General features: G+C 39.9%; 2 protein-coding genes across 2 annotated transcripts in view; one reads left to right on the top strand and one right to left on the bottom strand.

The window, feature by feature from the left end:
- The window catches only part of WDR34 (WD repeat domain 34), a 12,189-nt gene extending 7,698 nt beyond the window's left edge, over positions 1-4,491 (bottom strand). Inside the window, exon 1 of the mRNA XM_026860673.1 lies at positions 4,429-4,491. Coding sequence (XP_026716474.1) covers positions 4,429-4,491 — 63 coding nt within the window. The remainder of the gene's footprint in view (positions 1-4,428) is intronic.
- A 6,075-nt stretch (positions 4,492-10,566) lies between these two features.
- The window catches only part of SET (SET nuclear proto-oncogene), a 10,732-nt gene continuing 7,161 nt past the window's right edge, over positions 10,567-14,137 (top strand). Inside the window, exons 1-2 of the mRNA XM_026860672.1 lie at positions 10,567-10,607; positions 10,990-11,051. Coding sequence (XP_026716473.1) covers positions 10,567-10,607; positions 10,990-11,051 — 103 coding nt within the window. The remainder of the gene's footprint in view (positions 10,608-10,989; positions 11,052-14,137) is intronic.

Raw genomic sequence — 14,137 nt, 5'->3', positions numbered from 1 at the left:
GTATCAAGGACCTCCGCAGTGCGAGGGAAATTATTTTTGAGGAGAAAGCGGGTATTCGGCGAATGGCGGCACAAAAATCCCGGCAGCGCTCAGCGGTAGAAGTTGCGTCCCCTGAGGCCGCGCCCGAGCTGCGGGCGCCCGTGGTGGAGCGGCGCTGCCAGAAGCCGTGATGCCGCTCGGACACAGGCCTGGGGCTCTGCTCCGGGGCCCTCCGGAGGAGGAATTATTAGTAATGCCCGAAACGTGGTGTCAAGGACACTGCTTTGGTGTAGCTTGCTGAGGAGAAGAGTAGGGGAGGCAACTTCAAACGTGTGTGTAAAGCCCAGGGTACATTTTGATTTTTTTGCTTTTTATGTTCGCTGGTTTCGATGAGGGAATTATGGTAATTTGTACTGTGGGTGAATTACAGTTTAACCTCACTCCGAGCTCGCTGCACACCTGCTGGGTTGGCGGAGCTGAACGGTTTTCCTCCCGGGAGCACCGGAGAGCTGTAGTTAACCTGGTGCAAATCTGCCCATCAGTGCGGGTACAGCTGGATAACTGTCATCTGCAGAAACGTTTCCTGGTGTCACAGCTTCCTTAAGTAATTATTTCTAACAGGTATGACAGTGCTTATGGGTTTTTTTCTAATTGTAACTCCATTGGAACAACTTAATGATGAACGCACAGGCTAAATTTAGCTCTGGCATAAGCAGGCACAGATGCACTAACTTCAGCGGAGTTATTCCTGCTGTTGCTGGGAAGGAGTTTGGCCTGTATGTAAAAATCAGGATTGCAGGATACAGAGTAGGCGCTCGTGAGAACGGACGTAGCACTGCTTTAGCACATGTGAATCCATTTATGTCAGACTGAGTGCAACAGTTCTTCGGAGGAATTTAAAGTACTTCACAAATAATAGCAAAATAAAACTCATGATAAAGAACTATTACAGCCATTTTACAGATAGTGAAATTGAAGCAGAACGAGGTTAAGTGGCAGTTCCTTCAAAAGTCAGGAAAAAAGTCCCAATGGAACTGAACTCCTGTACTGTGTATCTGCTGTGGTTCTTCCCTGGTTTGTGTGGTTCTTCGTGATACTCCACAGTACACCTAAGAACATAAATGCATTCTTGGGTGGGCCTGGTGGTCCTTTTAGCCCTGTAGTCTCTGATTAGCACTGGTGTTAATCTGAATTTTCATAGTTCAAATTCAGCACCTCCTGCAGTGGGAGGTAGCTGGTACATGTGGAAGCTCTAACAGTGGCAGCAGGAGACAGGATGTGACTCCGGCCACTTTCATAGTCCATTTCTCTGGTAGGCAGGCCCCTGGCACCTCGCTTCTGGTCACTGCCATATGGCAATAAATAATGGACTTTGTGGACTGTTGGTTTCACCCAGAAGGGTTTTTTTTTATGTGGGTTTTTTTGTGGTATGGCTTATTTTTTGTCAGGACATGAATTCCAGTACTCAATGATAAAGTATACTCTGCTGTCCTTTTCTATCAATTTTAACACAAGTGAAGCATCTCAAAAGCCACAGCTCTAGCATTCTTCAGATTTTCAATCAGGTGTCTGGAGCCGTGGGTTTGAGATTACTTCACCATCTTCATTTCTAACTCAGCTTTCTGTTTCCACCTTGGTTTAAACATCCATTTACAAGGCAGCTGTAAAAGACATAAGAGCATTGGAAACAATGTACTGGTTTTGTCACAGCAGGATTCCAGTCCCTTCTTTGGAGAAAATACTTGATGTTCTTTCTCAGTGTATTCATTCAAGAACTTGACTGCTATATCGTAAAACAGTTCTCTGCTGCTGTTATTGGTGAAATCCTAGTATGACGCTTACTGAGAATGCTTTTTTTTTAAGAGATCAGCTTGAAGATGCAAAAGAGTGACAAGATAATCCATCCCTTAATGAGTGAAGTAAATATATTTTCTAATTCACCAATCCTATTAAAAGTACATAAAGTGAGCATTGTTGGATGAGTTTTTCTACTGCAAATAGTTAAATACAGGAAGGAGGGGGATTTTTTAATCTCAGTTTACTTTGTGTTGAATAACTGATACTAAATATTTGAACCCAATAGCAGAGTGGTTTTTTTTCAAGAGGTTGTTAATGTTTAAAATCTATCATCTATAAATAGATCATCTTAAGTCATCACTAAATTACCTTTAATTGGTATGATTAGAACTTCCAAGGAATATTACTGTTTGGTGGTAAATATTACATTTATGTACCGTCTGCATCATAATAAAAATGATGAGCTCAAACTGCAATTTAAAACCTTTAAATAACTTGTCAGAGGGAATTTAAGGATAAAAGTTTGCGTGTTTTGAGATGGCAAAGTGAGATAAGAAGACTGGAATTTGAATATGTGAAACAGACCAAACCCAAATTTTTCAGCAGGCAATATGCAAAGTTACTGCAAATGTAGTACATTGCAAATGTACTACATGCTCCCTGTAACGTGGTGCATGCCTGGACTACTCCTTCCCTGAGGATGAGAAAGGAGCAAACAGCTCGAGAAGACAAATGTTCTAAGTAAGTGCAGTTTAATCCTTCTTTATTCCTGTATCTCTAATTTGCTGGGGTTTCAGTAAATCAGCAGTGTTTCAGTTTTTCTTTCTGGCATGGCAGTATCAGAGATATGTTTGTTTTTTTTGACATAGTTAACACTCCACTGGAAAGAAGGTAACATCGCAGATAACTGCAGGATGGTTGTTACTAGCCTGAGGCTACTAAGGGTCTAAAGTGACTATTATTACTACAGTGCTGATCTGTGCTTTTTCTTCTTTGTATTTCATGAGACAAAGTATCATTAAGTTTTCACTTTCACACAAGGCAGCAAACCAGCATCAGAAAACGAACAAGAGAATATTGGGGTAAAGAAAAAGCAATGTAGGGAGAAAGTATCAGAAAAAAAAGAGTAGGATACAACCATAAGTGTGCACACTGGGGGTATGATTTCTCTGACCTGGGGCAAAACAAGTATTCTAAACTACATCGCAGTAAAAATTCACCCACTAGTGGGTGCAGTAGCCACCCTCTATTTGTGATAAAATGGAACAACTGAATTCTGTCGAGGCTCCAGACAGCCAAAACAGCAGTCTGTACCCAAAAATAGAGAGAGAGAACTGACCCTTTCCCTTTCCCATCTTCCCCTCCATTCCGTCCACCCCAAACAGATGCAAGTAAGGATGAAGTAAACAACATGCATAGCTCAAACAAGAAGAGAGTATTTTGGCCTTGAGAGAGCTCTTGGGGCTTAGATTGCTGGTGAGGGACTTGAAATGGGATCAAAGGCATCGCCTTTTACTGACTGATGGTTCTGTTCAGAGGAACAGAACTTTTTACATACTCTCATTTATCAAAAAAGAGAACAAAACACAGCCAAACAAGAAAACTCTACAAGCAATAGAAAGGGTTTGTAGCAAATAATCATCACTCCAGAACCTACTTGTCTCCCCAACTAGTATAACCAGCGAGACCTAATTCTATTTCCCTGGTTGTTCATTTCAAACCTGTGCACTACTGGATTGCCTAGCATGACAAATTTGGTTTGGATGAGGCCTGGGTACTTACACACCTGTATTGCCTTTGAATTAACCAAAGTATGCAATGAGTTTGAACTGGCTTTATGCTGACATGTTGTACTTGTTACCTGGGTACAGACAGTATCTATCTGCTATTCCCATACTGTTTAGTTCTGAACTAGGTCTTAAGTGTCACTTTCTTTAGAGTGAGGTTGTTTGCTCTACTGATCCAGAAGTTAGTCTCACTGAGGCTCAGAAGTCTGCGTTAAATGGAAATGCCTCTGGGGAAAAATAATCGAGGTGTTACCCAGAAGGAAAGTTACTGAAAAGCCCCTTACATCTGCAGCCTTATTTAAAAGGACACCTCTTTAGTTTCACCAATTGTCTGGTACAGCTTGTTCTCAAAGGTTTTTAGCAACAGCAGCACCCTATTGCGCTACTGTAGGTGGTGATTTTGGAGTTCAAATGCAAGACCAGGAAGTCATGAGTTGACTGAAGTCTGTTTATCTGCAGTGTTACCTGTGATGCTCCTCATCTCAGAATATACCACAAGCATTTATTTTACCCTTAGTAAAAAACTGTTGGTGCCATTTTTTGACAGGGAAAATTTCAGGTTTAAGGGTTCGATGACTTAACAAATCATGCTGGGAATTTATGACAGACAGAACAGGACTCACATTCCTAAATTGCAGAGCAGTGTTTCAACCATATCCAATACATATTTTGTGGATGCATTGCTAATGTACACATCATCTTTTTGTTAGAGATTTGTGATTTTAAAACATCAGGTATTCACACATTCACTAAACCTGAAGGAAAGAAAGGCCACCACAGCTGTTCGGTGTTGAGAACACAGTGTCCCTGTAACCAGCCAGATGCTCAGCAGCTTAATGAGGGTTGCGTGGAGTCGGTGTGTTACCTCAAGCTCTGTCAGTCCTCCAGCTATTGCTTCTCCAGTGCCATTCATAAAAGGCTCATGCATCTTCTCTAATTTCTGACCTCCTTTTCCCTGTGGCCTCTCCCAAATGTCCCTGGCAAACGCTGCACCATTTTTGCTTTAAAACTGTACTTTCAATTTATGCAGAAAACACGTTGCCTCATTTCTGAAGTTCTGTTACACCTAGAGACACAATACATTACCAAAAAAATCCATCGCCATTAAAATTATAGATCTGTTATGCTTTGTAGAATTAGAGTTGGGGGGGTCCTTATTAAATATTATGGGTATGATTTCTTGCAGTGTACAGGTATTGCCTATCCCATATTGATTTCTACACTGATAATAAGACAAAGATTTTAGTCAATTGTAACCAAAGCGGGAAGAAGCACAGGGAAAGCTTGCTTTGTGGCAGGTGTCAGCAAGCTACCACCACAGGGGCGCAAAGACACCCCGCTGGTGGGTTCTGAATGGCAAGCAAGAGCTGGCACAGGGCCAAGAGCCATGGCATATCGAAAGAGGCATCCGTGAAAGGCTCAGGATCCCAATTCCGGGCTGTCATGGTGTTCCGAACCCGGTGGCAGCTGGGAGCCTCTGCCTTGGACAGAGGCTTGATGCTGTCAACAAGATGATTGGCAGGGTCTCTCTCCTTTTAGACTCAGCAGCCTCTAGTTCCTGCTGAGTTTATACCAGCATGCCCACTATCTAATCTCAGAAATAAAAGTACAATCTGGCATGCCATTCTTAAAAGGTAGCTGACCCTTTGCAGCGCTGACAACATGGAAGAAAATGCTGAGATCCCTTAAATTAATCCCATATTCAGTAACCATGTGTGAGTAAAAATTATTTATCTGTTCTGTACATCACTTCCTCAACTCATACTACATCTACAGTATCTGAAAACAGTTGTTGGAATTTTAACTGATACACATAAAGCAGCTGGCTACCTCAAAAAGCATTGAGGACAGGAATTACTCATCTGAATAGAATTGGCTATTCTTTGTAGAAGTGTTGTTTCAAAAAAGGACATTCAGAAATAAGTAGTTATATTCCACTCAATACCATCATATTTGTACTTATGTAAAGCAAGCAAGCAGAATCTGCATGATAGTTTTTGATCGTTCTTCAGAAATCTATATATTTATTTATTTAATTTCTTATACGTTATTTCTGTGAACACTGAATGATCAATAAATAGATCATAGCTTTACTGGGATACAGATATGTAATTTAAGAGTGGAGAATGAAATAATGTTCCTACCATGATGTTAATTAATGCAGTAGGAAAGCCAGATTTGCAAGGACTCCTTTTATTAATAAAAGTTTCACCTCCATTTAGAGAGTTTGCAAATTGCCAGTTTAGCTAGACCAGCAAAATCATCTTACCGTTAGTGTGAAATCCATTTCTTAAACAGCAAATCAAAGTACCCATTTTGATAGGTCTGTTATCCCAAGTATAGCAAGGATACCAAAAGATCCTGGAGCATATACAAGTGCACACACACAGATTTACAGAATTATGCACTGCAGAAAGATTACCATCTTCTCAAAAGCACATGGAAGATTAAGGGGAGCAGAAATCTTGTATAGACAAATTGGATATGTCAGTGTGAGTGTTTCGACTGCTGCAGAAAATGCCAAGTGATTTGTAATGATCACTTTATTGCTTCTGTAAGATGGCACCTTTATCTTTTAGGAGAATGACAGGAGAGTAGTCTGGTACTCAGAAATAACAGAATGAACCACCAATATAGCCAGTCTGGGTAACTTTTTTCTTTAGTGTATATGTAGGGTTCCCAACACAAGTACTGATGCCAGTCTAACTTTAAAAAAAAAAAAAAGAGTGAAAACATGACAAAACAGGGCTTAAGAAGGCATGAATGTGGCTCTCTGTGGAGAAGTGTAAAAGACAATTGCACCAATTACATGCTGGTTTTGGAACTCCATGTAGCCTAAGTCTATTGAAATATATATTTGTAAGCAGGAGTGGTGGGGAGGGAGGATGCACTGGAATGAGGCCTGGAGCTGAAATGCTGTCGTAAAGGCAGTAGGAGGAGGGAGAGCTATAAACTGGCTGCGATCCTCAAATTTAAAAAAAGGTCCAGAAACATTTTAATGACAAATTATGTGACACCTTTCATTCCTGTTTTTCTTTTGTCCTTAGTTTTCCATTTAATTGAAACTTTTCCTATTTATGCTACCAACTGTGGAAGCTGGGTTGACTAAAGGCATTTTTATTTTGCTCTATTCTAGCCTGACAAACTCTTGCTTATGCAACAGCTTATACCTTTAATAACACCAGTATAACTGCATCAGTACTAAAAAGAAACCCGAGATTTCTTAGCATCAACAAGGCCCGAGAGAACTTGCAGCAGTGCTGGGATGTGACAGGAGGCAATTTATAAGGAATTAACTCTGACAGTCACTTTATACAGCTGATTTTCAAAGATCTAGGCACTAAAGATGTGTTAATGAGGGTACTGAGGCTTCATAATTAATTATATTAGCATCTCTTTGTTACTTTCTACAACAGTAGTGCCTGGTTGACATTTCAATAGGAGTCTGGTAGTATTCTTTGTTATTATTATCCAGGAGTACAGTTATACCTTAACTCCCAGAGGGCAATGTTGCATGTAAATGCCTCTGTGAATTGCAACGGCCTTTGGATCTCAGTAAAAGCCCTTGAAGGAGACCCTGCTGGAAACTGAATGGATGTCAGTAAAATTTCTCTAGTCTGGAGTCTCTCTTCAGATATGGACTCTCCTCCCCTTTCATTTCTCCCTTCCCTCCCCCCCTTCCTTTCCACTGTGCTGGTCCTTCTCACAAGGCTTAAGAACAGCAATATCCAGCACTTACTGAATGTTGAGTTCCAAACCTCTAAAGGAAGGAATACTGACCTGAACGAAACAGTGAACAAAGTAACCTGAAAATAGGGAATATTTTCACATGCTTGAACTTTCAGTGCAATAAAACCAGTGCTGCCAGAAGGAGTCCCAGAAGTGGTGAGTCAGATAATAGATGTACGACTGTGGTGGGAGGGAAATGGTCTCTACTTTGCAAAGGCAGATGAAATTATTTTCCAGTCACACCACTGCAAAAACAAACATGGAGTTTAAAGGTTATTTCCTTTTTATGTGTTTCTGACAGACGTTATTTTTGAATCCGAAAGGGGAAGGATGACTTTTTGCCAATGATCTCAAATTCTACTTTGAAAACTTTTACAGTATCACCTGAGGTGGCAGAGCAGCTCTTTTTGTTTATTGACAGATTCCACTAGCTTGTGTTAATTTAAACAAAACTTACCAAAATAACGTTGCTGGTTTTTTTCGCACCAATTACAATTGCAACCTTGTCATGGTTAAGCTAAGTTAAGGGCACAATTTGACAAACACACACCTCTTCTAAGTAAGCAAGACTTATGCAACGTGTTCCTTACCCTTTCCTGTTCATTCCTGCCTTCGTGGGACCCTCTTTCTAGAGGGTAACCTTGTTCATGCATCTGCATCAGGGAACCAGATTAGGTACTAGTTGGAGTTAAAAATAAATGGGTTACAGGGGGACTATTTCTAATTAAAGTCAGTTTCCTGATTCAATTTAACATGGGGCTACACAAAAAAAAATACATTGCACTGGCAGAATTCAGGGACAGTGAGAAGGGGAAGAGGGGAGGAATGTGTGGTGGGGAATGCATAAGTAGCAACTTCTACCAAAAAACAGTTTGTCAAACTATGTCCTGAAAGACTTTACATTCCTCCAAGCCAGAACCACCTCTTTGCTTTGTGTTCAGATAGCACCTTGCGCAAAGGGATCACAGTCACAGAACTCTCCGGACTCCCAGAGCTATTGTAATACCAAAAAATAATAAGCGTTCCTACAGACTGACACAATTAACCAAATTCCACTTGCAGATCTTCATTGTTGGCAACTCGTGCAGCATTTTATGTAGCCGAAGTTGGAGACTAGTTCTATTCCTGAGTTCTGTCTCTGGCTCTAATGAGGAATAACTCTGAATAACTCTGGCATTCAGTTAACCTACCAATAAAAGAATTACTTTCCTCACAGAGCTTTTTATATTTAACTAGATTTTTTTTAATGAGCTTTGACATTCTCAGATAAAAGTAATAACGTGTACAATGTATTATTATAGCAAAAACTGTATATGACAGATCCCTAAGTATTTTCCTCTCTTTTGTTTCACCTTTTCTGTCACTATACTCCTACACAAGACTCAAGATATACTGCAAATGTTTGAATAATGCCAACTTGAAACTACGGAATTGTAAATAACATACTCGCCCTTCACTGAGCAATGTTGCGTGTGTTTACTTTAATCTGTTATTTTCTGGCTAGAAACAGAGGTTACTCCCCCTGAGAGTTCAAATATCGATAGTGCACTATGTAACAAGGGAAGTTTTTAACAACAAAAACAGATGCCAGTTGGTAACAAGACAAAGGATGGAATACACACAGTGTAAAATTTTAGTCTCTACTGCTATTCCTGAGGGACCAAATCTTGAAGTGTTACTCAACTTTGTTTAGGATTCAGCAAGATTTTTCCTGCTATAGGACTGAGGAGATGATAAGTAGGAGCTTCAGGAATTGGCCAGAGTTAAAAATCCTGGAAAGCAAAACACTTATAAATTGTCTTTGTATAAATGTTGGCTCTCCCTTAATTTTCCCATGAGTGGAGAAGAGGGAGAGGATCATCTGAAAGTCTCCTTGCAGGAGAACCCACAGAAGCACAAAGTACAGTTCTTCCTAGTCCTCAGCAGTGCTCTACCCCTAATGCTTAGTTACCCTAAAACTTCCATTCAGCATTCATTTAAATTTATAATACTGTCACTTCCATTTATCCATATCTTTTGTGTCTCATTAGAAAGACTCTATCTAGCACTAGAGCTTCTTCCCTAACTGTGAGGAAATTACAGCCTTTCTTCAGACATAGCACCACTGAAAGAAAGCAAAGACTAACAGCTACTTCCCCTGTGAATTATTTCAGGGCCTCCTACATAAAAATTTGTTTGGCACAGCTATTCCAGAATAACTCCCAGTATAAATACTGCAGTATTCCAGTTTGAAAGTGTTTTTATTTGTGATTGATCATTCTACCTAGGAATACTTCTTGTAAGGGGTCAGTTTTTCCAACAACTTCTGTTTAGAGGTTTTATTATGCAGGAGTGCATGTATTAAAGTAAAGCCTCAAACATAAACACAAAGCCAACCACAACATATATCCTTTATTTCAAATAAATATCTTGTTCTTGAGACATTTTCTGTGAAACTGTAGCTGTATTAGGCTTGGTTGAAGTCTTCCATTGCCTCAGTGCAGCATGGATTGGCTCTCATACTGTCCTGCAACCTAGTAATTTTGTGTCCTTGTGGATATCTTGTGAACACCCCCTGGTGTGAATGCACCAATGAAATCTAAATACTTGCCCTTGTAACACCCTGCAGGTGTTGCAGATAGTGAAGAGACACGTTTGCATATGCCAATACATGTTTTCAAATAAGAATTTTGTACATTTTAGATCCTATCTTGGACTGTGAACTCCTCAGGCAAGAGGAGATGGATATTCATATCTGGAAGTGGTAGTAGCACATGTGGACAAGTTGATATTTAAACATTTTTGCTTTTAGAAACTGCAGTTCAGTAGTTCTGGACTTATAACAGCATCTATATACGTGTCCACTGGCACAGTCAGATAGTTAACACCCACAGGGCTCTACCTAAGCCAAGGAACAGGACGACATCAATGTCTGTGATAGAAAATCTGAATGAAAGTCAAGAAGGGCAGGAAACTTCTCCAGTCAAATGTTTCTTTGGACAAGGACTCTTAATTTCATAATGCAGAATGTAACTTCAAGAGAATTTTCCAATAAACAACTTCCCCTAATATTCTGGAAGGCACAAATCAGTTCAGTTCCCTACAAAATTCACAACTGGACACCTTATGTGAAAAATAGGGCAAAACATTCTTAAGCACCCACATAGCTGAAAAGCTTATGTCTCGTGTTCAGAAGTGCCTTAGGTTTCATTGACTTTGAATCGAATTTAAGATTTTAAAGAATATTTTGACTGCCTCTTTGTCTCTAGCATGTGGGAACAAGCACTAGTGTTACATGACCATCCTGCTCTTCAAAGATTACAAGCAAGTGCTCTGGTAAGTTAAAAATACTGGTATAGGAAAAAATAAAAATCAGGTTGAGCAACTATGTCTAATGGGAACTTTACCAAAAAGAAAAAAAATTACCCAAATAGAATCACTGGATTTATTCAACTACATACTATTAGTCACTCCTTGTCGTCTGTGTTACTGAACCACCATCCTGCTTCAAAGGCAGTTATCAGCCCAGAAATATTTTCATCCGAGGGTTTAAACTGCAACAACTGTGAGGACACGTGGAAGATTCTTCCGTCATTATCTAACCATTCAGTTCTAATGCGAGTGCTCGACTGGGAAAGTCTGTGACTAGTGGAGATGGATAAACAGTTGGAGGGGAGGCATTTGACTGTTTAATATGTGTGCCAAACTGTCTTTCTAGGGTCATGGAGACTCGGCAGTTCCTGGGGGCTGTCAAACTGATTACATGCAGCAAACCAGCCGGTGTGTCTCTGCCTGCTGCTTAGAGTAAGCACTGATATGCCACTCAGACTTTACTATCAAGTACAAGCTTATGTGTGCTTGAGATGTGCAGCCTTCAACTCACTGGTGTACTCAGTAATTTAAAAGCTTTCATATACTCTAAAAAATTTTTATCTTGCACTCCAAGGGGGAATCTTTGTTCCTAATACAGAGCCCCAGTCTGCAAGTTCTTTGTGGAAGACCAGGCTCCCAGCATAGATGTACAATTGTTAAGCAGTTGGTTGCATTTCAGCAGTGGTAAAATGATCCTTGTTTTATATTTCTCTACAATAATTTCTGTGAAGGCTGTGAGATTCTTTGGGATGGAAGGCTATAAAAATGTAAGTTGCTATTAATTACATTGACTTGCATAATCCTATGTATGCCCATTTTGCCTTGCAGAAATACTTAGAAGGAAATATACTCTTCTTTCTTTTTCACACATCATTGCATTGTATTTGAGAGGATTTAGCACATTTTCTGATTTCACTTGCCAAATCGAGCGTTCGTGTTTAAAATTTACAGCTGACTTGACATTCCAGAAACTAAGCATGATTACCAATTATGTCTCTGTCTTGTAGTAACATACCTAACTAAGGAAAGAAATATTGGGACATCTGAACTTTTACATCAAGGAGCAAAAATGAGATTATCTTTACAAAGAAGCTCTGTTCATTCAGTTCTTGAGAGAAACGTGCAGTTACTGCTACATTCTATGTAAATTCTAAGGCCGTTAATCATTATCAGCTGCTGCCAAATCCCACATACATCCCAAATATACATAAAGGAAAACTAACACAAATTTTCTTTGTTTGTCTGACAAAGTCATTGCCATCCGGCAGGCTGCAAAGATCTAACTCCCTTATTTGTCAACACCAGAGTACTCCTGCACTGAGTTTGGAAGATGCCACATACTGTATAGTTTTGTAGCTTGAACCGTGCAATCTGAAGTTCAGACAAAAGCAGGAATACTAACTCTGTAATACGGAGGGAAAAGAACTATTTGTGATAGAAGCAGCATACCTACTTAGTTCAGGAAAAAATGTTACTGTTCTATTATAGTGGATGTAATAAGAGTTGAGAAACATCTTGGAAGAAGATGAGAGAAGGACAGTACCTTTTCTAAATACGTTCACCCCCCCCATATCACAGGATTATAACTGTACATTTTAACTCCTCAACAGGAGGGACTAAAACCGCCTTAGAGGTTAGTTAGAGATAATTAAAAATACTAGAAGTGAAGGGTGGTAGCTGAATATTTATTAATTAAACCTCTAAGTATTCATTATTTTTGTTACAGCATCACGGATATTAAACAGTTATATATTAGGTCTAAGCATTGCATGTAACTTCTGGAATTCTTGTGTAACAGCAGGTAACTCATGTAACAAGGCTTTATACCACCTAGATACTATTTTCCTTCCTTTGTAATGAAAGTACATGGGGTTTGGGGTACATACACAGAGGAACAGTTTCAGACTGAGTTGAGAGTTGTGCTGCTACTTGCTGCTTCACAAATATTTGAGTCATGTTCCTCCTGAGCATACACGTTAACAATGCAGCAAGAACAAACAGTAAATCAATTCGGCTGCACAAGCCGCTGGGTGCTCTCCTCTGATCCTTCCTGGGGCTGAACAACTCCTCTAACTCAGTGGCTTAATTTTAGTTTTTCTATTTTCTGTAAAGCAAGGAGGAGAGCACAGAGAGGGCATCATTCTGTGAATTGTTGTCAAATTCTTTGAGCCAAGCCCCAGAAGCATGTAAGCACCTGTTGTTTTGAGACCTTTTATGAAATGTACCCAGAAGTCAGACTGCAGTTGAACTGTGCAAGCAACGCTCTGGTTTGAAAAGCAGAAAGTACAGGCTGTTAAAGCAATAGTGCTTGGTCAGTTGAAGAGAAAGGATGTATAACTGGAGAAGTATTGCTGTTAACATAACTTTTCTAACAGGAAGAGACCTGAGGAAGAGTTAGGACAAAAGGTTTATTAGAAAGCTGGGAACAACACATCACCAGCACTAAACTGAAGAAAGCAAGCAAAAACGGAAAGTAACTATGTGAAAGAACACAACTTCCTCCCCCCCGAATTTAACTCTTTGCTTTCTCTTTTCACATGAAAACATAGGTTTGTATTTTATGTCTCAAAATTAAATGTATTTTTAAAGTGTTTAATATTAATACATATAATATATACTCTTCTTGATAACTGCTAGTTTTAGGGTAGGATAAACAGATCATGGAAATAGTTTTTAACAGTACAGCAGTTAATATTCATGATTACTTGACTTTAGATACATCAGTGGATCACCTTAATCATGTGCTTCAGGAATACCTAGGAATTCATAGACTAAACAAGGAATTCTAGGAGGGAGCAGGCAAATGCTGCTTGGATCATCATGTTCCTGCTCGGAACTCGTTTTCAAACATGGTATGTATTGTCAAATAACAGACCTTCAAAGGTTGGTCTAGAGAAAGTCAACAGATTAAATTACAGGTGAGAAAATGGGGGAAAAATCAGAAACAACTGCATGGTAGAGACTCAGTGGAAACAGAAGGAAGAAAAGCAAGCCACACACATGAGCTTACCTTGTCTGAATGTGAAGATGCCCATATTAATTATCTTGGGAGATGCAGACAAAGTAAGAGAGAAGTTATCTCACTGTGATGAGCTACAGGAAGGCCCTGAGACATCCCTCTTGAGAAGGATTTGATAATCTTGCATTTATAAAGCTGTGATGCTTTGCTTACCTTTTGTGTCCAGCAGTTAAGAGAGCTCATTGCTGTATGTGAGAGCAGAGGACTAAGGGATGGCAGCTCCTCTCTGCTGCTGTTTGCATGGGGAAGCACAATACAAACTGGACATGCAGCAGCAGTTGTGGGTGGCAATGGAAGCAAGGACATAGCTGGTGGGAAGTGACAGCTGGGAATACAAAAGAAAAAGCAATTGGGATTTGGAAGCAACAGGTGGGAGCAGGAATCAGAAAACTATAGTTCAGACCTCTGAGGAGGCAGGAACTAATCCAGGCCCTGTTGAGTGAGTCGACAGGAAGGGCAACTTGGAAGAGGAGGC

The sequence above is a fragment of the Athene cunicularia genome, assembly GCF_003259725.1.
Source record: "Athene cunicularia isolate RWA chromosome 17 unlocalized genomic scaffold, athCun1 chr17_part1, whole genome shotgun sequence".
NCBI lineage: Eukaryota > Metazoa > Chordata > Aves > Strigiformes > Strigidae > Athene > Athene cunicularia.
Note: the sequence above shows the minus strand (reverse complement) of the source record. Positions and strands in the feature narration are given on the sequence as shown.